Below are 26,474 nucleotides of genomic sequence, written 5' to 3' on the forward strand. Positions count from 1 at the left end.
ATGAATGTGAATGCGACTCGCCTGCATTCACATTCATGAATGGCTGTCTCAGGACCACGCTAACTGGCTTTGCTACTAGGGGAAAAAAATCACGTTTTGTGGTTGCTGTTTCTACATAGCTGTTGAAACCTGACATATTTGAAACAAGCAGTTTACAAGCAAAAAAGTTCCAATAGCAGTCAAATCTTTTGATAGGTAGGCTCGGCTCACCAGACATCCTCTCTTTCCCAGACATTTCTTCTGTTTTGGGACCGAAAATATTTGTCCAGTGGGATTTCTAAATATTCCTAAAAATGTCCAGGCAGAGTTTGCTCGCTCCATAGACCGAATATAGACAAACAAATAGCAAATTATTATATTCATAAAGCCTGCTCCAGTCCTCTTTTTTTTTTACCAAATATATTGTCACCCTAACAGAGGAAATATAGTATTGTAAATGTGGACAACTCTGTTGCCTTGTGAAGAATTCTAATGGTCTATTTCACATATTTTAGAACAGCACACCGTTACCGGTGATGTCACAGTGATGTCACAGCGGGCACGTGCAGAAGCCCACCTCTCTCAGCATGGGGTCGCTGATGGAGCTGAGGTTGACCGCCCCCTCGTAGGTCAGGTAGTAGAAGACGTTCAGGGAGCGGCCGGCCTCTGGGCCCTGCTGCTTGTAGCCGAAGATGAGGTCGATCCACTGGTGCAGCTGGCAGGACACAAAGTCGCTCTCCAGGGCCTGCGAACACACACACACACACACACATTACAACACAAACCCAAAACAAATGTGCGAAATTCAAATAAGTGAGGCACACCAGATTTTCTCATTTATAAAAAAAAATTTAAAAAAAGTGTTGGAGCTGTGAAATATTTACTTTGCGCCAATTTATCCAAATTTTAAATGTTACAGTATTATACTAATTAAAGAAAAGCAACTATTGCAGTACTGAGAATAACATATAAAACTAAAGATAAACATTGCTATTATGTGCAACAGCACATTGCCATGAGTTGTGATGGTTGATTAGAAAAACACTACAAAATGCCCTTGAAGATTATTATCGAAACATTAAACAGCAATTTTACTTTGCAATGACACCCGTATATTTCACATTAAAACATCCCGACAGGCGTCAGGCGTCTGTTTCATAGACAGTAGTACAGTAACGCACAATAACAGCCACACTGTTTAATGGATCTTTGCCAGCCTGTGGAGAGCTCCTTAAAAAATTGAGACGACACCCTCAGTAATTCCTAAAAGTCTTTCGAATAATAGGAAACTTGTCTCCCGGTGCCAGAAATGTCTTTTTAATGTCGCGACATTAACATAAAACACGCGTTTCTCCTCTTCATTAACTGGCAAAGGAGGAAAACACTTATGCTCGCGCGTAAGAATAACAATGGTCTTAATTTGCAGCGGGGCTGTCGGCGAGAAGTCTCTCGATGTGTTCAAATTAAAGCCGGTGTCTGTGATTGTCATAGCGGGCTGGTGTCACATTAATGCATGACAGACATTAAAGCGTACACTTAAACGGCAATTTATATCATTTAAATGTTTACGGCTGTGGCGGTACATCACTCATTTAAATGCGACTGCTTGACAGCTAATTTCAGTTCATTTTCCGCACTCACTTAATTAGAACTTTCAATCAGGAAGGGAGAAGATCCGGTAAACGTCTGCCGTCCGAGGTGGCATTTTCCCTTTGACGGGCCGTTGACGGCGCACGGAGAGAGCTCTCGTATAATGAGTTTATAAGAAGTAAAGAGGATATCAATAAAAGCTCTCGGAGAACGCCCTGGGGAATGACAGCTTTTTAAAGGTCCCTAAACTTTCTTTTTCAATTTTATTTCGGAAATGGAGCTCTCCTAATAGTCTATAGCTTTTTATACTTTCAGTATATTACAAATCGTGGAGTACATTTATACCTGTACAGTCACAGTAGTATATTGTGCATAGTGTACAAAAGGCAATAAAAAGACTAGAGACATAAAAGCAAATGTCAAATACAAAGCCGACTGGCACTTTTCATAAACATTGCATTACATTCATACGGTAGACCCTATTATCAAAATGTTCGGAGCATTTCCGGACTGGTCATTGAACAACTACCAAAAACATGTCAGATAAGGTACAATTCGCATAAAGCGTCAGTTATCCATTATCTAGTTCACAAAAAACTAGAAAATATAGCCAGTAAAGTTATGACATGTCAGAAACTAGAAGCATGACATGATTACAAGAATTATGGTAAATAACTGCAAATCAAGACAGAGAAACAAGTGCAAAACCAAAGTGCTAGATGGAGATACAAATACAACATTAAGGGTTAGAAGATCAACATACAAGTGCTGCGTGAGTGATACTAGAAGCAGGGTAATCCTACAGAGGAGTAGTGTTAGAGCTAGCCGAAGCACAACCACCTCGGCACCCTGATAGAGAGGACGGGGGCCTGCACTCATCTCCAGTGCGCTGGTGCAGTGTGATTGTGTTAATCAAACCCCTGCCCCTGTTACAGCGGAGTACCCATCCATCCTATCTGTGGAAGCTGCAGGCCCTGTTCCCCTGAGGCCCGCTTCATTATGCGGCGGGCCTGACCCTCCCGGCTCCCCGCTCCCCCCGTCTCAAAACTAATGCTGAGCCTGATGGCCATTTAATGCGCCGCGCAAGAGCCGTGTCAATCAGCGGCGGGAGACAAAGGGCGGCCGCTAACGCCGCCAACGCCGCCAACGCCGCCAACGTCGACGGCAAGGCTTATGCTAATGCTAATGAAACGCCACGGAGCGAGAGGGGGCGGGGATCAGCGCGCGATTACACCGGCCTCCGTGTCGCTGCCCTCCTGGGAACCGGCCTATCGCCAGGCTCCGTGCCGCAGCTCTCCTGGGAACGGCCCTATCAGTCGCTCGGCCCCGGTTCTGAGGCCGCCTCCTGCCTACGGAGTTCTATCCCAGCTACCAGACAGTTAAGTGAAAACCAGAATCAGCCAGAGACGGGGGTTCTTACTTAGGTGATGCTGCGTACCTGACACACTAAATTATTCAATTTCACAGCCATTCAAGAGTACGCCGCTGCAAAATAAGGTCAGCAGCTTCTCTTAATAATAACAACGACTTTATAATAAGGTTATAAAAGATACAAATCAAAGAGCATCCAATGCATAAAAAGGCTGATATTAACATCAGAGAAAATCTGTACTTGTCAGAAATTCCAGCACAATGAAAGGTATTGGTGGTTGGAGGGACAGTAGGGTTATTTATGCACCAATTAGCAGGCCTTGTATGCATTTTTTGCGGCCCGTGGGGGATCGTTACAATAATTCATGAATGAATTAGGTTGTGCGTATGTTAATGCCTGGAGGAGGGAGTGTTCCTACAAATCACCGCTTTTATTGTTGCTTCTTTCCTGGCGATAGAGAGCATGGAAGTTTACTGTAGGTATTGAGTTACTGAGTCACCTTTTATCTGGGGGTTGCGCATTACACACTTGGAATGGAGTACCCCCGTCTCACATTCCCATTCCTGCCAGGCATCTGGCACTCTTTGAGCTGGCACACAGTCCTGTCACCACATTAACATGGACGTTCTTCACAGCGTGCAAAGACTCATAGCTTGTGACGCCTACATTTGCTTGTAGAAAAGCTGAATTGACCCTTATCTGAAGACGATAAAAAGCCTACTTGCTGGTGCTGATTGGATCAGCTCTGCCGGTGGTCTGCGAAGCCTGGTTCTGATTGGAGCAGTTCTGCTGTCGGTCTGTGAAGCCTGGCTCTGATTGGAGTAGTTCTACTGAAAGTGATCCCAACAATATCGTTTGTCACTGTTGTTGTGGACTCCACCATCCACTTGAAAAATCCACAATTTTTAAAATGATAAATTTATAGTGGGTTCTTGGTGTGGAAAGGCCTTTAACGGTTCAAATCTCAACTGACCAGGAATGGGCTTTCACCCTTAGAGTACAGGACAAAGAGCAGGCCTGGCCTTCGGACAGCACTGGTTTATGGGATGGATTTCACCGGCACCTTTATAGGTTCCTACTGGAGGACTACCTTCCTCCCATTTATAGCCCCTCTAAAAAACCTGTTTAAGGCCATGAAGCAGCTTTCTCCATTAAGACGTTCACACTCCACAAATCAATCACTTCATTAGCGGGCCGCGGAGCTCTGGGCAGACGTGGCCAGGCCTCTCCTGCTCGATGTGGACATGCTCCCTGCGCTTGTCCTGGTCTGGCCGGGCCTCGCTCCCCCATTGATTATCGGAGATTATAGCGACGGTTGTCAGAAGGTGCGTTTAGCACATTAGCCACTCCCCATGACGGATGTGTGCCGGCACAGATGCTAGCATACATTTGGATAGCGGAACGAAATCAAAATTCGGATTTCCAGTCAATTCTGACTTGAGAAAAAATATGCCAATCTTTTGTCTCATATTTAGACCTAAAATTTCTGTTACTTTTTTGCCAAATAAGGGATAAATATTGCCAATGAGGTGAGATACACGTTTTTGCAGTGAATCTCTGTCAGGAGTGATTTTCCAAAAGCAACTGATTTTGGGGGAGACGGTGGGGGACTCCCCAGCTCAAGTCCATGAGCGAGGGAGAGAGGGAAGGAGGGAGAGAGGAAGGGGGTGTTCTCCCTTTTCCCAGACTCCTAACTCCACACGAAGTAAGCCGAGACGTGCTCATAGCAGCACCGGAAAACCTCTGCCAACTCTCGTCATACCTCAGACCCCTTCCTCTCTTCCTCCCTCCCTCTCTCGCTCACTCGCTTTCCGGCTGCCTTTCATCTGCCGTTCCCTCTCCACTGACATGCGTCTGATTAAAGGCCTATTAGCCGGCCGCGCCCGTCGGGCTGATTGTCAGTTTGCGGTAAGGGCTTCGCCTCAACCCAGAGCAGGCCTGGTCGGTACCATCCACCACCGGGGGTGACGTAAGAAACAAAAGCCCCGCTCCGGAGGGCCCGGACGGGGACACGCTGGCACCCGTTTTCAGGCACGGCGTGCGGGAGGTCCCCGCCGAGTCAGTCAGGTAAAAAAAAGAGAACGGGTTGGGTACGAAACGAGGGCTCTCGAAATGCAGTCACCACTTAAGTGGAAGCTGAACCGCCAGTATTGCTTTACAGCAAATTGAATGTCCCGCTTCCCGGTGACGGGAAACAAAATTCGTTGTGATCGCGGAAAGTCGACTCGAAGCAAACATGCCAGTTTGGCGCAAAGTTGGCTAATCACTGCCATAAGTTTTTGGATGAAATGTATCATTATGTTAAATTACTTAGATTTTTTACATATTTTTAACAGACGTACATACGGCGCTGCTGCCTGTACGCATACTCTTGCAAGGGGACTGTTTTTTCCAGAACACCCTTTACAGTTGGTCAAGCAGTAAAGAAAACGTATGGAGCATTATGTATGCCGAATGAAACAGAAACATGTATTCAGATAAGCATCGTTTTTCCAATGCTATCACAGCTAACTGTAATGGCCTTTCTGTTTAACATCATCTCTAGTTACATTAAAACAACATGCAGGGCTTTTCAGGAGCCTGTCAAACCAACCTCACTTTCACTCAATAGAAACCCCGCAGCCCTGGTCCCAATGCTGCAGACGGCGAATACGCAAGCGGAGAGCTTTATCACGATTAAGCTGACAGCACTTCCTACAGTACCAGACTGATAGACAGCAGATTTAGAAACTTCCGGACCCTGGCACACTCTCTCAGCGTACGGTGGCGGTTATGAAACCGAGCCTGAAAATCTGAGGTACCAAGATTGCAGGCTGAATTCCAACAAAGGGTACCGCTATTGCACAAAGTCTTCAACTGAACTGTTGAATTAAAGTTATAGTACATTCAGTAAAGTTCTGCGTGGTTGTTGGTGGGGTGGAGATAAACAGAATTATACTGTAGACATCAACTTTCCCCCACCGTATCTCACCTGTTTATCCTGTCACATGACCAAGGGGCTACGGCTAGGCTAATTGAAACAAAAACAAATGCGCAAATTCCAGAGGATTGTGATAAGGTGAAAAGAGCCAGAGTCTCGCATATAGTATGTATTCCCCCCATTCTCACCGGGATCTCACAATGTGCCCCCCATATCTCTGCCCCAGAATGGAACAGAGAAGATGTTATCGGCTTAAGCTAAATCAGAGCTGCTGCACCATTCTTTACTTTCCACATAAAAATGTGGTCTTTTTTTTTTTTTTTTACCTTTCAACCTCACATATCCACGACTGGAGATTTATTTCCTTTTTTTCTTTAAAGCAGCCTAGACCATTATCTGTATCTCATGTGAATTTCAGATCTGTCTCTCTACAATGGCGAGAGAAAAAAGTACAGTGAAAAAATCCCCCAAAACTTAAAAAGGTACCTTTGATGATAAAGTCTGGGAAGGCTTGGTTGTACAAACCACGCACTTACTGTATAAATCAGCCTTCCCAGACTGCTTGACACATTCAATAAAATCCAAATCCAAAGTTAATTTCTAAATAATTTCAAACTTAATAATTTTTTTACAATATATATTTCTTATTTTTTATATTAATTAAAAATTTACTTCCAAACAGATATACAATGTGTGCACTCAAAGTTACTGTAATAGTTTTCCACAGAACACACAAACAATTATATACACTCAGTAAGCACTTTATTAGGTATTTTTTAGACTTAGTAAGTCCTCTGCTGCTGTTGCCTATCCACTTAGGGGTTTTGGCACATTATGTGTTCACAGATGCTTTTCTGCATGCCACTGTATGTGTCATGTGTGGTCATTTGCATTACTGTCACCTTCCTGTCAGCTTTGACCAGCCTAGCCCTTCTCCACTGACCTCTCTCATTAACATGATGTTTCTGCCCGCAGAACTTCTGTTCACTGGATGTTTTTTGTTTTGTTTTTCGCACCATTCTCTGAAAACTCTAGAGACTGTTGTGTGAGAAAACCCAGGATATCAGAAGTTTCAGAGATACTCAAACCACCCTGTCTGGCACCAACAATCATTCCACTGTCAAAATCAATTCGATCACATTCGTACCCATTCTGATGGTTGACGATTAACTGAAGCTCCTGACCCATATCTGCATGATTTTATGCATTGCACTGCTGCCACACGATTGGCCGATTAGATAATGGAATGAATAAGTAGGTGTACAGATGTTCCTAATAAAGTTCTCAGTGAGTGTATTAACGGACAAAATCTCAACCAGGAATGGTAGTGCTCAGGACGGGAGAGAGAAAAGGAAGAGTGAAAGTGAGAGACGGAGTTGGAGGCCCTCCGGGCTGAATGGGCCTCATTTTTAAGTCTGAGAGTACAGAGTGGTCTTACAGGAGGGGGAACCTGACGGGTCGAGACGATGCCACCGCCTGACAGAGGGTGGGCAGGCTACGGCAGGAAGGTGATTAGAACAGATGACTGCAGTAATTAACTCTGATTCTAAACTACTTAAGAGGACAGAGAGGCCGGGAGGCAGTTCTGTTGATGGTCTGCCACCAGCAATCAGGCCCAGGGCATGGTGTGTGTGTGTGTGTGTGTGTGTGTGCGTGACAGAGAGAGAGAGAGAGATTGTGTGTGTGTGTGTGTGTTTCTGTGCTGAGTCGCGGGCATACAAGACAAAGTTTTCATGATCTTTGTTGAAACGAAGTAGCAATGAAACGCGATTGTTAAATTCACAGTTTGCCCAGTTCCAGCCAAGAAGCAGATGGGCTCCCCCTTTGAGCTCGGTTCTGCTCAAGGTTTCTTCCTGATAGTCAGGGAGTTTTTCCCCTGTCGCCCTAGGCTTGCTCTGAGGGGGCTCTCAGGTATGGGCTCCAGAGTAGGCTAAAGACCCAGCACCCTGGTACAACCTCCAAACAGTGCCCTGCTCTTTTGGCCTCTAAGATGCACTCTGTGCAGTGCCAAGCTCCACAGCAGTAACCCAGCTCTCTGAGGCCTACAGCTGGGCTTGCTGTCCCCCTTTCACCCCCAGAAAGAGAGGAGGAACCTGGGCAGCCACTGTCCCAGAAACACTGGGAGACAACCAGTTCCAAGAAGCTTTCAGAATTAGAGTAAAGCTTCAGTATCAAAATAGTCAGTAAAAACAACAATGTCCAATAAAATATGAAGGAAAGTATAAGACTGGAGAATTGAGTGTGGCAAGTTTTAACCGTTGGTTTGTCATTTTGGTCAGCTGTTATTTCTAAAATATATAAAAAAATAATACAAGTTATTTGCGATTATTGTTTTATTATTTTAAATGGAAAATCTCTGAAAGAAATACCTCAGCATCGTTGTAGGGCACCATTTTAAAAGCAGAATAATTGACTGTGTGCTTCAAAGGGGATATAAACCATGCAAAGGCGATTGTCTGATAATAAGCAGCTACTCAAAGTGGGAAATAGCCTTCAAAATCAAGCAGTCATTTAAATCATGTCATCTTACTTCTGTGGCTCTCAATCATTTTTACTGCGATGTAAAAACGGAAAGTAATTATTGGCCAAATGAAAAGTTTTGGTGACCTCGTACATTAGGGAACACGCATAAAAAGGACATAAGGTGGTAAAGCCGGGTGGTAAAGCCGGGTAATTGATGACCAGAGCGATAGAGAGATAGATAGAGAGAGAGAGAGAGAGAGAGAGAGAGAGAGAGAAACAGAGAGAGGGGTATCTGGGGTCGTTTGGCTTCCTCTGTGGTGCTTGTCCTAAGAGTTGCTGTCCTTGTCAAACAGTGGCTTTGAAATGCAGAGGCTCTCTGTTCAGGCAAGGCCATCATCGCTCCTCATTTACCCACGCTGCACGCCTGACTGGCCGTCCAATCAGAGAAGGCCAGGAGAGCACAATACCACCACAGCACAACGTTCTCCTTAACCCTTTAATGAACTGGTAACCAACCCTGTTCCTGGAGATCTACCATCCAAGTAGGTTTTTAATTCAACCCTAATTTGGCACACCTGGTTCTAAGAAAGAGCAGCTGAGGGACATGGCCAGCTGTCGACTGATGTGCGCTTTGTTAGGACTGGAGCGAAAACCAACAGGAGAGTAGTTCGCCAGGAACAGGTTCGTTTTTAAATTCTTAACTGAACATTCTAATACTGATAACACTGATAACAAGCACTACTGGTAGCTAGAACACAGACTTGGATTTTTTAAATAAACAACTCTTAAAAGAACTAAAGCGCCTCGAGGTCTAATCACTAACTGGAGAGGGAAGGGTGTTCCTTTCCCCAGAGAAGGGCTACCACCGCTGCCTGTTCAGGGCGATGTTAGCAGCAGAGCGACGTTAGCAGCAGAGTGACCTTAGCGGCGTTGGCGGGAGAGCAGCCGCGGTACGTCCAGTGGATTCTCAGGCATCCCGGCCTCTGGCGTGACAGTGCAGAGGAGAGAGGAGCGCTCGTAAAACACACCGCGCGCAGTAAACATGTCCGCCCGCGCACAGCAACGGCCCCTGGGCGAGCCGCAGCTGACGCTAACCAGAGCATGCGCGCGATCTCCTCCCTGGACCGCGAACACGGGCTCACTGTGGGCCGCCCTTCAGGGTACCTCAGTGTCTCGATGGGGGCCTGATGGTCGTTGCCTCCTCGTCATGCTCCCGAATGCGTTCGGAGTAGCACCGGGCCGAGATGAGCTCATACCTGCACAGCTTGTTGCCAGGGACTCCCACAGAAGCGTTGCTACGCGCGTAAACACGGGCGACCTTTGACCCGCGGGAGTAGGTGGTCGCTCCGGGTTGGCCGTGTTTGCCTGTGTGGCGTGGGAGCAGTGCGGAGGCCAGGCATAGTGCATTAGCGCTAACAATCACAAACAGCCAATCACCACTGCCCTGACAACTCAGCGCTGTACTCCAACATAAATCTATCAGGGAAACTCTGCTCTGGCTGTTTGAGATAACGCACTACAGCGAAACATGTTCATCATCTGACCCCGAGGGTGAGGACTCGAATATTACCGTCTTGCAAATTCCCAGGAAAAAATAACTTTAACATAACTTTTGAGACAGAAGAATTATTAGACAGTGAAAAAGCTAAACACATAAATAAGACATCTTCCTTTTCTGAGCTGCCACACTATATGCGTGTAAAGCTTTTAAGCTACTATAATATTTCAAACTGTAACTGTGTATATAAATGTACACAGAGCTTTTCAATCTGGCGAAAGGCAGCTTCAATCACTGGATAGCGGGCTAGCGGCTAATGTGATGTTAAAATGGCGCTCGTCTTTCAGCGACTGCTCTTTCCTCTACCTGGAAAGAGCAGCTGTGAGGGGAGACCAGCATCCTGAGCCGCCTCCTCTCAGAGGTACAGAGGTTACGGGAGGCGCCATGTCCGCGGGGAGTTTTAACGGGCGAGGGGGTCCGTCGGGGGTCACTCTTGACGTTCCGGGAGGTGGAAACGTCGAGGCTTAAGAGTCCCGTCTGTTTCCCGCTCTTTTTAACACATTCAGCAGCTCGGTCTGAGTGACGGCTTGTGACGAGCTTATTTAATGGACGTCCCTCCCGTCATATGAGTGAGTGGAGGCGAGCATTTAGGAGGCCGGGGGGCTGTCTGGAGGGAGGGGAGGGGGGCTTCTGCAGCGCCTAATGCCCGCTTCAGCCCCAGGTCAGCAGCCCGACCGCAGGCGGGGAGACAGGAGCGGAGACACAGGAGCGGTGAGAAGTGCGTCTAATGGCCCGGCTTAAACACCATATCGTGCTACTGGAGGATAAACACGGCTGTCAGACAGAAGTGGGAGCACGTATCGGGTGCCGCATCGACCAGCCACCTGCCAATGCGTCTGCGCTTTCAGACCATATATCACCCAAAACGTTTAGTCCCTTACAGTAACAGCCAGTGTAAAAAGATATTCTACATTATTCAGGATCTTAGCGCAAAACTGCACACCTCAATTTTCCATAACTGCAGTGCAACTTTGCTGTGAGGATTATGAACCTTAAAATATCACACTGACATGTACGGTACAGTAGCGATAGGTATCCAGATATTGTGACATGAGCCAGGGTTCAGAAAAACATGAGGACGCACTAAAGACCAAACAAACATACATACATACATGACATATTCGTAATAAAATTCCTGCTGCCCTTGCAGAACCTTCCAGATGGTGGCTAGATGACCACACACTGATGTACTGAGAAGTCCCATTATCCAGATGTTAAATTGAGGAAGCTCTTCATGCAGTTGAACACACAGCAATAGAAGCGGATACTGATGAACAGAGCCTTGCTGTAACAGCATATAATGCAGACAGGGAGTGTGCTGTGTGGAGTATCACAAAACAGTCTTAGAGCTAATTCCTGCTCTCTCCTACAGGGGGTGGTATTCTTCCTCTCCACAGAGGGCAGAAAACCTTCTGCCGGCTTCTCAGAGAAGGAAATTAGGGTCTGATCAAGACTGAAGCAACCTGCTTTGTGTCTGCTAGACAGCGTCATGTTTACAGCTTACTGTCGAGCAACCATCAAGCTGGAATTACATATTACTATCCAAGACGTGTGTAAACCAGGTTAAATGGGCCATGTATGTCTGACTCTACGACCGAGCGTGGGGGAGGCAACCGCTCGAGGAGAAAAACAATATTCATATTTGCTCGGTGAAATATCAACGGCCGGGAGACAAAGGGTCTAACGAAGCGCCATTTCTGGAAGAAGGTGATGTTGGACACACTAATGTGGTTTATGGAGTGCCACTTAATTAGCCGGTAATCATTTATACGGAATAAAGAGCGAGAAGCGCTTGGCCTCGTCTTCCTTCCTGCTGTTCCTGCTCCGGATGCTCCTCTCGCCGAGAGCGCCATTAACGGCAGATGTGATAAAGAGCGAAACACGCCATTAACTCCTCGCGTAGACTACGCATCGCTCCAAAATGGAGGCCGGGGCTCTCATTAGGAATTTTCTCATTGGGTTTGAGAAGCCAGCTGACATGTAATGGCGGCTATCAGTCATCGGGGGCTCCTCGAGGACTCTTTTTAATTACCGCAGGCTGTCTGTACCTGGCACCCAACCACAGCGTCTATAACACACGCATGCGTGCTCACACACATCATCAATGCCCTTGTGTGGTCTCACATATGAAACATAAATTGTTCATTCATTCATTCAACTGGATAACTACCACAACTAACACCCAATGACAACACACACTACACACACGTATATTTTTGATGTATTACATTAATATCATGAAATCACATTAAATTTAAAAAGGAATGTTAAACAGTAACCCTAGCTCTCCTTTGCCAGACCAGTACGAAGTGCAGGGTATGGAGTGATTAATGGGTTTTATGATACAGCTTTTGGTCTCCCTACTGAAGGGTCCCACTCCGCCCAGTACTTACAGATGTCAGTACTGACATGATGCGCGCTACTACTGCTGGCATCAGTACAGACCGACTATGTGTGCATGTATCCGTGTACCCTTGCGTGTATATGCATGCGTAACGCTATGCAGTACATTACCTCAATGCTCTTCACAAGTGTAATTACAATAACATTCAGCGAAGGTAATGTTGCGGAGGTACAACAGCGCTCATTGTTCAATTGGTTTTTTAAGTCGAAGGTGCTTGGCAGCTCCCCGTCTCTGCGCTACGCTAGCAGGTTTAGCATTACAGTTAATGAGAAGGCCAGTCTGCAGACGCGCCAGGTTTGACAGGGGAATTACCTACAGTGCTGTATCCTCTCTGTGTGCGGAGACAGACCAGGCAGAGAGTGCTGGGAACCAATGCAAGAAGAACCCAGTGCAGATATGATAGCTCCCTGTTCTTTTTCCCCTCTATATTTCAATATCTTCTTTAATATACTAACCTTGCATATTACTTTATATGAGTATACTATCTTGCATATTAATACGACATTACATGACAAAAATAATAGCATACAAAACATTGAAAACGATAAAACAACAAGAAGAACATGCAACCTGGCTTGTGTTATTTGAGAGAGCTGGGTAATTAAATATTTATTTTTGTATTCTTTGGACATTTTATCTTCTTGCGTACACTGTACAGATTAAGACCCTGATGATGGAGCGCTCCTGGCCTTTTTTACGTCGCGTCTGTTGACGGATGATGATTGCTTTTTAATGTCGCCGTGAAGCCAGAGGCAGATTTCCGCACTGCGTGGACAATAAAGTTTCTTTGAGCTACTGAACCTACTGAACCTTAGAAGAAGAAAAAGCAGAGTGAAGCGTGAATTCCAGCAAAAAACAAACAAAATGGAAACTGGTGAAGAACAGTAACTACGGTAACTACGGTACCCTTACCGAAGGTGTCCGTGCTCACCTGCCTCCCCCTGCTGCTAGGCTGGAATCGATACTGGGGATTCGGGAGGGAGGAGAGCTAAAAGGCCAGGGTATTGATCCGCCTGGCAACTTCAGCGTGGAGGCTGCTGCTCGGCCAATTACTTTCAATCAAAACAAAGGGTGCACTGCACCATGGGAATTCCCCTGGAGAGGACTACTGGACTTAGAATAAATAATAAAAATAATGGCTGTGGTCTGGTACCGCTGAAGTTTCACTTTAACAGCAATTTAGTCTTGCCTTCTGTATCTATGTGTGTGTGTGTGTATACTGTTCACAGGATACTACAAGGGGAAGCCAGAGTGGTAGGCAGAGTGGTAGGTGAACTAATTAGCGCTATGCTTCACTACTCTGACCCGATACTGTGCCATCTGTAACTACAGTCTGCCCTATAGATCATATGAGCACGGTACCAGGTGGGTGGCTACAGACAGGCTGGCGACCTGCTGACGTCTGCTGTCCTGCTGGGTGGCATGAGGCGGGATAGAGAACGCATTTAGCAGAGAGAGCGATTAACAGAGAGTGCAGTTAGCGGCGGTTACTGGACAGTACAGTTAGTGCTGAGTACGGTTAGCATGGATAGTGGTTAGCAGAGAACGTGGTTCATGGAGACCGCGGTTAGTGGACATCACAATTACCGATGAGCACAGTTAGCGCTGAGTGCGGTTAGCAGAGAACATGGGTCATGGACATCACAGTTAACGATGAGAAGGGTAAGCATTACATTGCATTACATTATTGGCATTTGGCAGACGCTCTTATCCCGAGCGACGTACAGTTGATTAGACTAAGCAGGAGACAATCCTCCCCTGGAGCAATGCAGGGTTAAGGGCCTTGCTCAAGGGCCCAACGGCTCTGTGGATCTTATTGCGGCTACAACAGGGATTGAACCACCGGTCTTGCGTGTGCCAGTCATATACCTTAACCACGACACTACAGGCCGCCCTCACATGGTAGTGGAGAGTGTGGCTAGCAGTGAGCATGGTTAGCTATGGAGAGTGTGGTTAGCGGTGGAGAGTGCGGTTAGTGGTGGAGAGTGCGGTTAGCTGTGGAGAGTGTGGTTAGCTGTGGAGAGTGTGGTTAGCTGTGGAGGGTGCGGTTAGCGGTGGAGAGTGCGGTTAGCTGTGGAGAGTGTGGTTAGCGGTGGAGAGTGCGGTTAGCTGTGGAGAGTGTGGTTAGCTGTGGAGAGTGTGGTTAGCTGTGGAGAGTGCGGTTAGCGGTGGAGAGTGCGGTTAGCTGTGGAGAGTGTGGTTAGCGCTGGAGAGTGAGAGTATGGTTAGCGGTGGAGAGTGTGGTTAGCTGTGGAGAGTGTGGTCAGCTGTGAGGTTAGCGGTGAGGGCATGTAGCTGCAGAGGGGAGGGGCCGGCCTGGGAGGATGATTAATGAGCGGGACGCCATATTATCAGCCCCTGATTAGCACAAAGCGGCAGGTCACAGATCAGAGTGGTACGCTGTGATTATCACTTTCAATCGCGTGGGCCGTGTTCTGCACAACAACGCGGAGGGGGGCGGGGCCAACAGCCAGACTGAGAAAGGTCAAGCAAGCTGTTGGCCACTGTAGGACATATTCTGCTGTTTGTTAACACTTTTTGTAAGAAACAGGACTTGGAGGGACATGAATAAAAATTACAAACATTGACTGAAGTAGAAAGGTTAAGTGCAATTTTCCTGACCTTCTAAGCAAATGTCTAGCCATCCATAAAATGAGGCCAAAACCAACTCGGAACAATGAAAGAACAGTAACCAATCTCTTAACCAGATGCTTCAGAAAGTCATCCATCAAAAGGTGAACACCTTCCAGGTTAATGGAAAAACACTTCCCCGACGATCGGACATCCCAGACACTTTTGAGACAGCCAGCAGGCCATACAAGACGAGCTGGGCTCTCAACGGGACCTAAAGGACTATCTTCACATGAGTATTTCCTGTTAGACAAACGGGGAGGGGGTGCTCTTACCAGTCTGTTAATGCGCACAAACTCTTCGGGGGTCTTGGCCCAGGGGGGCAGCTCCACGTCAGACACCACCGTCCCATCCTCCATCACTCCCAGGTTGTAGTTGTTGGAGTTGACGAACATTTCCGGGAGGTAGTAAAACTCCGGGATCAGCTCCTGAACAGGGAAAAGGAAGCAGGCGGAGAACGGTTAGGATCTTCCGACACCGTTCAGCTCGGAGTTTCTGCTAGAGCTGAGCTCTAGCTTGCGGTGTGAGTAGTCTCTGCTGTGATCGAGGAATACTGCCACATCTGCAGAACTGCTTTCTTTGATTTGGTTCAGCAGAAAAAGTTCAAGTATCATGTGATTCAGCTTCATACCCTACTTTTTAGGGTAATAAGTAGAATAACTGTACTCTTGTTTTACATTATTTATGTTTGTGTATATACACACAGACACACAGAGACACACAAATACATTATATACTGTATATATACACACACACAGATATACACACACAAACAAAGGTGCGCTCACACACACATATGCACACAAACACGCATATACAGTACACACATATATACTGTATATATACACACATACACACAGACATATGCGTGCTCTCAAAGACGAGCACATATGCACACGCACACAAAACAGGCGAAGAAACACGTGAAGCGATCTCATAACTCATTGGGTGATCATCAGCAGCAGCAGGCGGTAGCTTTAATCTGCGGCGCCCACGCCGTATCGCACAACTGGCAAACGCGGAGGCACTCGAAACGTGCCATTACTCATGAAAATTACATTTCAAACTCTTCATTTGTTGTGTTCTAGGAAATGTCACCCTGATAAAAGCAATCAGAAGACAGGGTGGCAGAGAGAGAGTTTCCCCCAGCTCTCCCTTCTAACTGGAGCTACAAATCGCTGCAGAGTGCTATGTGCTTGCGACCGGCACTGCATCATTTGGACAGATAATCTTGGTGTACTGATTAAGTACTGTATTACGCAAAAATACACCTGAATGGTCAATAAGATGTGTATTCCATTCTACAAAAATATACTATCTAACATGGTCAATAAAATGTGTATTATATTATACAAAAACAGACTGAATTTGTTAATAAGATGTGTACTGCAGTACAATAACACAATGATATCATCAATAAGACATGCATTACACAATACAAAACATATTGAAAAGGCCAAAAAGCAATTGGTACCATTTCCTTTTCTTTTATTTACTTAAATCTCAGTAACTGCTAAAGTCGTAATATCATCCAAGCAATTATTAAAGAATTTCATTAAATCTATCATTTGTTGAGCTGAAATAATGAATGAACATCATGAATAATGCTTGTTCCAGGGTTGAATTTTCAGGGAATAAAGAAAAATCGAATTGATACTGGAATTAATAAATATTAAATAAAAGACAAAAAATTTAGATCACAGAGAGAAACTCTGTTGAATGAACCATGGGTGTCAGATTAAATCTGTCTTTGGTACAGGCAAAAAGTAAAGATACAGTACCACACCCCTACTAAAGGGGTGGTTGAGTCCAATGGACCGATAAGTTGGCAGGTGAAGACATAGCTGGGAGAATGGAGGCAGGAACAGCAGCAGGAGATCGGCCGTTCGTGGCGCGGCGTTAGCGGGGTCAAGGTGAAACCGCTCTGCGGTACGGCTCGGCCCCAGCGGAGACAGCTGCTGACAGACGCAGCGTCAGGGGGGGGCCTGCCCGGCGCTTGTTTGGGAGTTTCTGAGACCTCTGCGCTCCCACGCGCCCTCACTCCTGCTCCACAGTGACAGACGCTTTCCAGAGCTCCTCTACGCTCCTCGCTCGCACACTCCGCACCTCCGCTGGGGCTAGAGGGAGGAGGCATCTACACCTGCTGGGAATGGCACCTCCACAAGTGGTGGGTGAGGCGTGTGGGAGAGGCGTGTGACTGAACCAGGAATCCTGGGCTCATCTTTAACAATGACTTACTGTTAACACTGACTATACGTGGTATTATAATAATATTGATTTTGGGCTTTTCCTCATACTCAAAGGGCTTTACATTGATGAGGGGGAAACTCGCCTCAACCTCGCCACCAATGTGCAGCACCCACCTGGGTGATGCAACGGCAGCCATTTTGTACCAGAATGTTAACCACACACCAGTTTAGGTGGAGAGGGAGAGAAAAGTCATTTTCTTTGCCAATTAAATCAGGGGATTATTAGGTGGCAGGTTGAAAGAGAAAGGTATGGAATTTAGCCAGGACATCAGGGAACCCCCTACTCTTTGCAAAGAGTATCAAGGGATCTTTAATGACCACTGTGAGTTAGCTTGTGTTTGAACAGACCAGTTATAGGTCTAATTAATATATCCAATTAAATACAGTACCTGACAGAGAACTGGACGTATATTTTAAGATGGTTCCAGAATTTGCGTTAAATTTTAAGCTGGTTCCAGAATTTACGTTAAATGCTGATAAAAGCACACATTTATTTTATTTGTATTTTTTCTCCTCAGCAGTCTTTAGTCTCAGAGGAGAGGTCAGAGGAACCAGCTTTAAATTGAAATCTACGGCTACATAAGAGGCTACAGCCATGGCTGAGTTGATACTTTAAGTAAACAGGGAATAGACATTCAGATGCTATAACAATATTAGCGTGATACTAAGCATAATCCCTCATCATTTTACTCCTACAGCATCCACAAATTCCTTCAGTATGCAGAATCCATCAGACTGACCGGTGGATTGATTGCCGAGATTGATATTGAAAAGAGAAGGTTTAAAAAGTAATTCACAATTTGTCTTCTGTCAACACACGTTTCCCCGCCAAAACCTTCAGGGCCGTACTCCAATCTGCCCAGGGAATCTATGTTCTAATTAGCTGGCCTGAGGCTTGGGTCCTCCCAGGACAAAAGCACACTGCATCGCTCCACAGGAGAGGAAGTAGCCAATTCCACAGGCAAACAAACAGCAGAGGGCCAAAGGTGGCCATCTTCGCTGCCTCTCCAGCGGAAATAAAGGCCTAAAATGGCGAAAGGTCACGGTTGACAGCGGTCAGAGGCGCCGAGGGTTCGCAGAAGGAAGCTGGTGCAAACCGTTCCCTCTCCGCAGGGCGTGAAGCCGGTGCGCTGCTGAACGAGGGGGAGAAATATGAGGCCGTTCTACGGGTCGAACCCCCTACCTAACCCTAACCCCCCTCCCCAGCTCCGCTCTCCAGTCCTGTCTCGATACGGGTCAGCTGAGGGGCCGCCCTGGACTGGGGTTGGGAGTCAGAGGTCGGGGTGGAAGGTCTGAGTCGGAGACAAACAGGATCAAGGGGAAAGTTGCTCATTACCACCTTCTCACAAAGCGTGAAACCTTTGAATTCTTATTCATGCAAAGAAGCGCAGAAGTGCGCTAAGCTAATGCTAATGCGTCTACAAATTGCTTTCTGCTGAACACAGTACAGGGCTCAGTTTCATTTATTCTAATTAAAACATGCTAAAACATGGCCGTTAACAGCCGTCCGGGGAAGAGTCAAAGCGCTTTATTTGAAACATTTCTTTAAAACACAGAAGCTAATCAATTGTAGCCATTAAAGTGACAGAATTAAAGGCAGTGGAAGCTCTGGTCTGTCAGAGCTGGCCTGACCTTTATGTTTTGATTTGAAATGAACCCGTTACGTTTATCTGCTGTGACAAAGCAGGTCGAACCCGAGCCCCGCACCGTTTCGCAATCAAGTGTTACCGCTAATGTGAGCCACATGTTTCATAATTTCATCAAACCAATCAGCAGCGAACCAACACATAAATAATGGGCCAAATCAAAATACCGAAATTCTGCAGAGACGGCAATGAATATTTTAAGAAGGACTGACACTTGTTAAACTCCGAATAAGACCTTTGAAGGCCTCGGTAAGCTTGATTGGAGAGTGAAAACAGTCTGGCCTATGAACCCATGCTTGTTACTATAAGGCCTAATTCGGAAAAGGTTCAGGCGAAGGTCGCGCCCCAGTGAGAGGTGGGGGGGTTCGGAGTGGGGGGGGTGGGGAGGAGGATGAGGCAGAAATTAAGATTAGTTCGCTTTGATCAGCAACCTGTCCATCCTATACACATGAAAGGTACTGGATATGACCAAGTGCAAGAGCAGAGATCCCTTTCTGTGCGTTCTAGCAGATGTGCAACACTGTGATGATATTAACTCTGATGGTCTGGATGTGCAAGGTGGTCTGGAGGAGGTTCCCCATGTTGCCAAGTGAGTTTGCAGGGTGAATGTGCGCATAAGATGACACAGTTCAGACCACAAAGCTTCTAGCTTTCTCATCTAATGCTATCCTCTTCCTGACAGCACACATAGAACGTTAGATATGACACGGAAAAAAAACTTTCTTTTCAGATTTTTTGTGGATGTGTGTGAGTGTGTGTGCGTGTGCACATGTGTATGTTTGTATGTTTGTTGCTATACCTTCACATCAGACGTGTCTCTCTGGCAGTTCCTCCAGGCTCGGGACACGGAGGAGAAAGTCCGGTCGGCGTGGTCGAATTTCCCTCCTTGGAAGTTGAGGAAGAAGGTGGTGAAGGGCTCCTGTGGGGAACAGGAAGCAGTCAGACCACAAAACCAGGCGGCCATTTTAAACAGAGGGCTGAGGATATGGACTCACGGACCGCACTGTGTGAAACTGCTCTTATAGCACATGACCTTATTGTCTTCAGTCTAAACTGTAATGTGTGCAGCACATCGATTAACCTATCTGCAAAGAAACAAAAAAGACTAAATGTAGCCCTTCTATTTGAGTTCATGATGCATGTGTTCCATCCAATGAACTGGTATTTTACCCAAGACTGATACTCCGCTGAATGGCATCAATGATACTCCTGAAAATCCACAAATTTAAGTGCTGTGCGTAGCTCACTCTCTCCTTTAAGAAAGTGCTATGCAGAACATTAATAAAACTTCACACACAATGGGGAGATCGAGTTTAAAAAAAAGTATTTAACGACATTGTTTGTTAACGTCTAATTGTGCTGCATGTTGTCTAGACCAATCAATAGCTGTCTTTAGGAAACAATGGTCCCCTGGTGCACTGAATGCAATTAGCCTTAGAGGACCTCAATAAAGCTTAAATAAGCCATTTTGTGTCAAAACGAGCTGCTCATTTAAAGCCGGCTAGATTTCTATGCGGCCCGTATCGGAGATCGCGAGGGTATTGTCCCTTTGAGTTCTCAATCTGACCGTGTCAGTTTTCTACTAAAACATGCACAGGGAAAAAGGTAAAAGGATGTTTGTTAAAGTGGATTTAAAATAAGCCCCTAATGATTTGATGAGATCAATGCTGACCCAATGGGGAACAGCCATGAATGTGAGATACTACAGCAATTAAAGCAGAAGAGAATGACCCGGTATTGAGTTATGCACTATTGTAATCACCGCCTTCTACCCACAAGGTTACCAAAGACACTGTTTAAAGTGCAGGGCAAGGTGAACAATTTGAATCTTAAAACCTAACAAATTCCATATCTGACTATGAATAACTGATGAAAATAAGAATGTAAAAATATACTGATGAGAACTTCAAGTCAATGATCAGTCAGAGGGGGCGGGTTTGGAAACAGGATCAGTCAGTGATCAGTCAAAGGGGGCGGATCTGGAAACAGAGGATCAGTCAGTGATCAGTCAGAGGGGGCGGATCTGGAAACAGAGGATCAGTCAGTGATCAGTCAAAGGGGGTGGATCTGGAAACAGAGGATCAGTCAGTGATCAGTCAGAGGGGGTGGGTCTGGAAACAGAGGATCAGTCAGTGATCAGTCAGAGGGGGTGGGTCTGGAACCAGAGGATCAGTCAGTGATCAGTCAAAGGGGGTGGATCTGGAAACAGAGGATCAGTCAGTGATCAGTTAGAGGGGGAAGGTTTGGAAACAGAGGATCAGTCAGTGATCAGTCAGACTCACCATTCTGATCAGCCACATGAGGGAGAAGCTGGAGGTGGAGTAGTGGGTCCCATAGTGGAATTTGGGGACCTGGTCATCCTCCCACGTCTCAAAGCGCTCCGAAAAGAAGGCCGCCCTCTTGGGGTTCAAAGCACCGATGGGCTGTGAGAACAGAGAAGCATCTGAGTAAAGCTGTGCAAAAGAAATGCTTTGACTGTGGGCCCCAAACTTCAGACTTGCAACACACACTGTAACTAGGCACCCCAAAATTCACACTTCCAAATAAGACAGTAACCATGTACCCAAAATGTCACAACATTTTCATACTATATCATACTATATCTGCATGCCTGGAACTTCCCTTGAGAAAAACTTTGTACACTAAATGTTCATCTCATATCAAACAGGCCAGCCTGTTTCCAAATGCTGTGGTTCGTCACGTTTGCAGGGAGAATGCCACAACATCAAGGCATTCGACATGAAGGCAAACCCTCTCCCGATTTACGATGTAAAACTTTTTTCAAATTTATGTTTAAATTAAGATAACATTTTCTATGAAACGATATCTTGCGTGGGCTGGAAAATGAACACAACCATTATTACGAACACGAAACAGCGAAAGGGCAGGTACATCAATCGCGCGGGACGAGCTTTCCTTCAATTAACCTTGTGCCTGCGCTCTACAGCAGGCACGAAGGGCCAAACCTGCGAGGATACAAACACGGAAAAGGTAATGAAACAACGCTAATGTCCCACTGATAGCCAGAACCCCGCACCTCACGGACCAAAGGTTATTATTAATTTACTCCTGTGTAGAAACCGCTTTTATACGCTTCAATTTTTATTACTTCTCCCATATCCCGCCCCCTCTAGCCTCCACCGGCGGATGATAATAGAATAATGGCCTTTGGAAAAATAACAGCCAAACCGATTTGGATCGATTCCACCCCGTTGGTATTTCAGCCCCGTCTGGGGGAGGCCCTTCCAGACAGCGGCTCTGGTATTGATCCCTGGTAACCGCTGGAGAGGGTTCTAAATCAGGGTGCATGATGGGAGCTGGTCCTGGTGACGGGGGGCTCCCTCTTATTCCAAGAGGAGGACGGGGGGAGCGGGGGGGAGAACGGGACCGTGGCCACTGACAATGACACACTGTCGGTTTGCCCAGCGCGGCTACAGTGGGAATACACACATTGAATTATACATTACCGCCGCGGGCCTGATTTATAGCCGTAATAACGTCTACCTCATTAAAAAAGGAGAAGGGGGGTGGGGGTTGGGGTGTGGAAAAAATGGCGTGCATTGTTTACCGCTATAAATGGAGCAGCGATGAGAGGGGGCTGCTGGGAAGAGCCCCCCCCCCCCGCTATAGATCTGCGCTGACATCGCCCGTACATCAGCGCGTCCTCGCCACGCTCCGTGACAGAGCGAGAGGCGAGCATTGGGCTAATACGCTCGGCCGCCGCGGGGACCATATTTCACTGACAACTGGTCAAATAAATGAGCCAATCTGGCGGGGGCTTTAATTAGGCCGTGGAGCAGTTACAGAGAGTGCCGGCGTCGTCCGTCCGTTTCGCCTCAGAAGCAGAGAGCCCGCCTTACCTCCGCATTATCTCCCTCTGTATGTACTGTGTGACCGTGAAGACGTTTTAATACTTTAATATCAACATAAACGGCTTTAATATCTTTCATGTATAAGAGACATGGATGGGGATTAGTGATTTTCTTTCTATGTACAATGCCTATTGATTCCGATAAATGCCATCCACGTATAATCCATTTATAATGCCTATTTTTCTCCTCTGAACACTGTCCATTGTCTACAGTCCCAGAGACCCAACAGGTACATTACCAATAGGTTCATTTGGAATGTGAAATGCCCATTCCTGGAAATAGCATACGGTATTCAATCCACAAGGATTTCAAATCAGAGCACACACACGTCACAAAACAAGTCAAGGAGAGTCCATTTTCTGCATGCGATTCTATGGGAGGTCTTTCAGGCATAGCGTTTGTGAGGGGATTTCAAGCACCCTAGCTACACATATCCGTCTGCGTGAATGATGTGGGCCTAAACCACGAGAGCCAAGATGTCTGCTAAAGACGGACTGGTGTAATCACACGGGCGACACATCTGGAAAAACAGCTGCCGGAGAAGTCAAGTGTTTTTGGGAAACCGCGATTCCACCTTCATCATGCGAAAAGAATCGTAATCAAAATGTCTGCCAATAGAGAGAAAAATATTTACAATTAACAAGTCAACAGACGGCAGCTGTGTGGAACGGCAATTCATCCGCTCAAAAATGAGTGCTTGCATTGCCTCTGGCGTCACGGTTTTCAATTCGGTTACAGCGAGCGACAGACTCTCAAACCTGCCAATTTTAGTCAGTCTACGGCCGAAGAGCTTACAACGGCTTCCAGGACCTTTTCGTGTCGAATGTGTGGAGCCGTGTCGGACTGTCCCCAACGACCGAACGTCAGAATATTTCCAGAAACTTCCCGACACCGCGGAGCGCTGGTCATTCGGGTTTTTAAATAATGTTTACACTTTATGTTCCATTCTACCCTTGTATGCCAAGAAAAAGCATACGGGACACGTATTGAAATCAATATGGCATTAAAAAAGAAAAAACTCAGCAAAACAAAGTGCGCTGGATCCAGTCAACGTTCAACATTATTTTTGTAGCATTTCCAATACAAGTACAAACATGCGTAGGTCAACGTTTCTTTCAATCACTCAACTAACCCTTCCCAGGACCTGTCAAAACAGCCCTTTTAAAAAAAGACCAAGACCAAACAAAATGCTCTGTAAACAATGTAACAGTTCAGTGGTATGCCTTGGTGGAAAACAGTTTGTCTTAAACCTAACCACAGGATTATCTTCATTAGATCTCAGATAGTGACCATGGGCAATACTATCGACCGTGGGCAGCGGTATTGAGTGTGGGCAGGGGAACTGTCAGTGTCATTGGCATCACAGGACACAGTCTGCAGCAACGAGCAAGTGCTAGAAGGAAAAGAAGAGCTCAAATTAAACTACAAACAGCATTTCAAAACAGAGCAGACACGGTTCAGCAGTAACACAGAGATATTACCGTGTCGACAGTGTGAGTATAACTGACATAATAAAGATGGCAGAGATTTGCTGTCCTGGGGAAAGAAAATGGAGGGCAGAGCAAAAGGCAGCCCTCCTCCCTCCCTGCCTGCCTGCCTGCCTCCCTCCCTCCCTCTCTCTCTCATTCCCTCCTTCCCTCCCTGCCTCCCTCTCTCTCTCCCTCCCTCCTTCCCTCTCTCTCTCCCTCCCTCCTTCCCTCTCTCTCTTCCTCCCTGCCTGCCAGCCTGCCTCCCTCTCTCTCTCTCTCCTTCCCTCTCTATCCCTCCCTGCCTCCCTGCCTGCCTGCCTCCCTCCCCCTCCCTCCTTCCCTCTCTCTCTCTCTCCCTCTCCCTCTCTCCCTCCATTCTCCCAGGGGGGCGACAGCTTGACTGAGCGCAGCTCCAGATGTGTCAGAATTGGGGCGAGGGCCAGATCTGCAGCAGCCGCTCCGGCTGTCACATCTGCAGTTGGGGGGTGACGCGGAGCCCGAAAAAACACGGGGGGCAGAAAGAAAAACAGCCAGGGCAAGAGGGGAAACGCCAAGCCAGACGAACATGGGGGGGTGAAAGTTAACATTGTGTTCATGTTTGTGGCATGTTTACACACCTAACAAGCACAGCTAGACCTTGGCCTACGGTGGGGTGGGGTGGGGTGGGGTGAGGGTGGAGCGGTGGGCTAGGACTTGGCCGTGAAGCCGGTTATGGGTGCCGGGGAGGGTGGTTGGCTTGGGAATGCTTTCCTAATGCCTTAGAGAGGGTCGATTGGGGCTTGATTGGGGCTTGCCCACAGTGGAGGTCAGACCTTCAGTCACCTGTTCTACAACTCCATTACATCTTCCTGCTACACGTCGATGCCCTTACAGCACTCTACCAGGCTACAAACTAACAGGCTAACCGCAGCATAACCCTACACACTGCTTAGGTCAGTATCGGTTTGTGTTCATGAACCCTGAATCCTAAAATAAACCACTGTACATAAACTAAAAATAATCCAAAAATAATGTAAATATACCCTTTCCATTACAGTTCTCTAGTTATCACAGCTGACATGTACAGTAACTGCTAGTGACAACGGTAGCGACGGCAAAAATAATCAAACAGGAATAAAATACCTCTACGAGGCAAACCACAACAGTTTTAAACTTTCAGAAACTACAGCAGCTGTCAGAAATATGCGAACTCCTCCAACACACACCACACATCCCATTTCAGAGCTCGCCGAGGCTGTTTTCTGGGTGGGGAGGGGGGGCTGTGGTCTCCCCCAGTCCGCAGTAATGCATTACTCTGCAGGTATCCAGTGTCCATTAATACAGCGGCCTTTTCTTTGTTTTCTGTGGGCATTAAATGGCCCTAATGTATGATATATTCCGCCATTTCCTTAGAAACGGACGCCCGTTTCATCATCTGACCTTAAGTGTAATCCTCGGCAGTCCTACCCCGTTGTGTTTGCCGGCCCGTGCGATTGATGGCTACTCCAGCACCTCCCCGCTGAAGCGCTCTAAATGAGCCTTCAGAAAGCGGCGGCCATTTTAAACACGTCCACCGTGTTCTTAATAATCCCTATGATAAATAATGAACAGGGCAGCAGGATGCTCTGTGGAGGCTCAGCTAATAGACTGCAGTGTATTGACGTGGAAAGCTGTGAGATATTACGCCCTTTAAAATGTTTCCCTCAACTCAACCTGCAGGCGGAGAGAAACTAAATGTGAATGTGCTTTTAAGACTGGAATCTTTAAAGATAAAAATGTATTGCAAAACACATCTATACATGGACGCACATACACACACGTTTAACACACGCATACACACAGCAGCCATCCAGCCATAATGGATCAATTGTATCAAGATTTTTTTTTACACTGAACTGTGCTCACAATTTCCACTATATGACTTCAGACTTCAGTGTTACTTCAGTAATGAGATCTCCCCATACATAGTGACAGCACAGCCATTTGTAGGAGTCTTCATTAGCAGGTGACGGATAGCAGCACCTGATTGGCCTTTTCTTCACTCAAACAATGATGGTCAAGCCATAGAGGACCATTGGCCTGATCTTTCATGTGTGTACAGGAAAACTTTCCATAATGGTATCCCATAATGCAATTGTTGAATGGTATAATGTGAAAATGAAAGCAATTTGTAATTGTAATCACCAGAATGAAATCTCCTTTTGGTTAAAGCATCCCAGAAATAACAATTAAGATTTCAATCTTGTTATCGACCTTGCGAGATGAGTATCAGCACTGACACTGCAGTTTTTGATTAAGGAGGTGTCTTGCTAAACAATTATCAATGGAAATGACACCTCCAC

General features: G+C 46.4%; 1 protein-coding gene across 3 annotated transcripts in view; it reads right to left on the bottom strand.

Annotated features, from left to right (window-relative positions):
• LOC133134671 (lipopolysaccharide-responsive and beige-like anchor protein) overlaps positions 1–26,474 on the bottom strand; it is a 225,990-nt gene that overhangs the window by 29,738 nt on the left and 169,778 nt on the right. For all 3 annotated transcript variants that reach the window (XM_061250938.1, XM_061250940.1, XM_061250939.1), the window contains 4 exons: positions 21,095–21,235; positions 19,612–19,731; positions 15,193–15,345; positions 557–724 (listed from right to left, as the gene is read on the bottom strand). In XM_061250938.1, the coding sequence (XP_061106922.1) occupies positions 557–724; positions 15,193–15,345; positions 19,612–19,731; positions 21,095–21,235 (582 nt within the window). The remainder of the gene's footprint in view (positions 1–556; positions 725–15,192; positions 15,346–19,611; positions 19,732–21,094; positions 21,236–26,474) is intronic.

The sequence above is a fragment of the Conger conger genome, chromosome 8 (assembly GCF_963514075.1).
Source record: "Conger conger chromosome 8, fConCon1.1, whole genome shotgun sequence".
In the NCBI taxonomy this organism is placed as follows: Eukaryota; Metazoa; Chordata; class Actinopteri; order Anguilliformes; family Congridae; genus Conger; species Conger conger.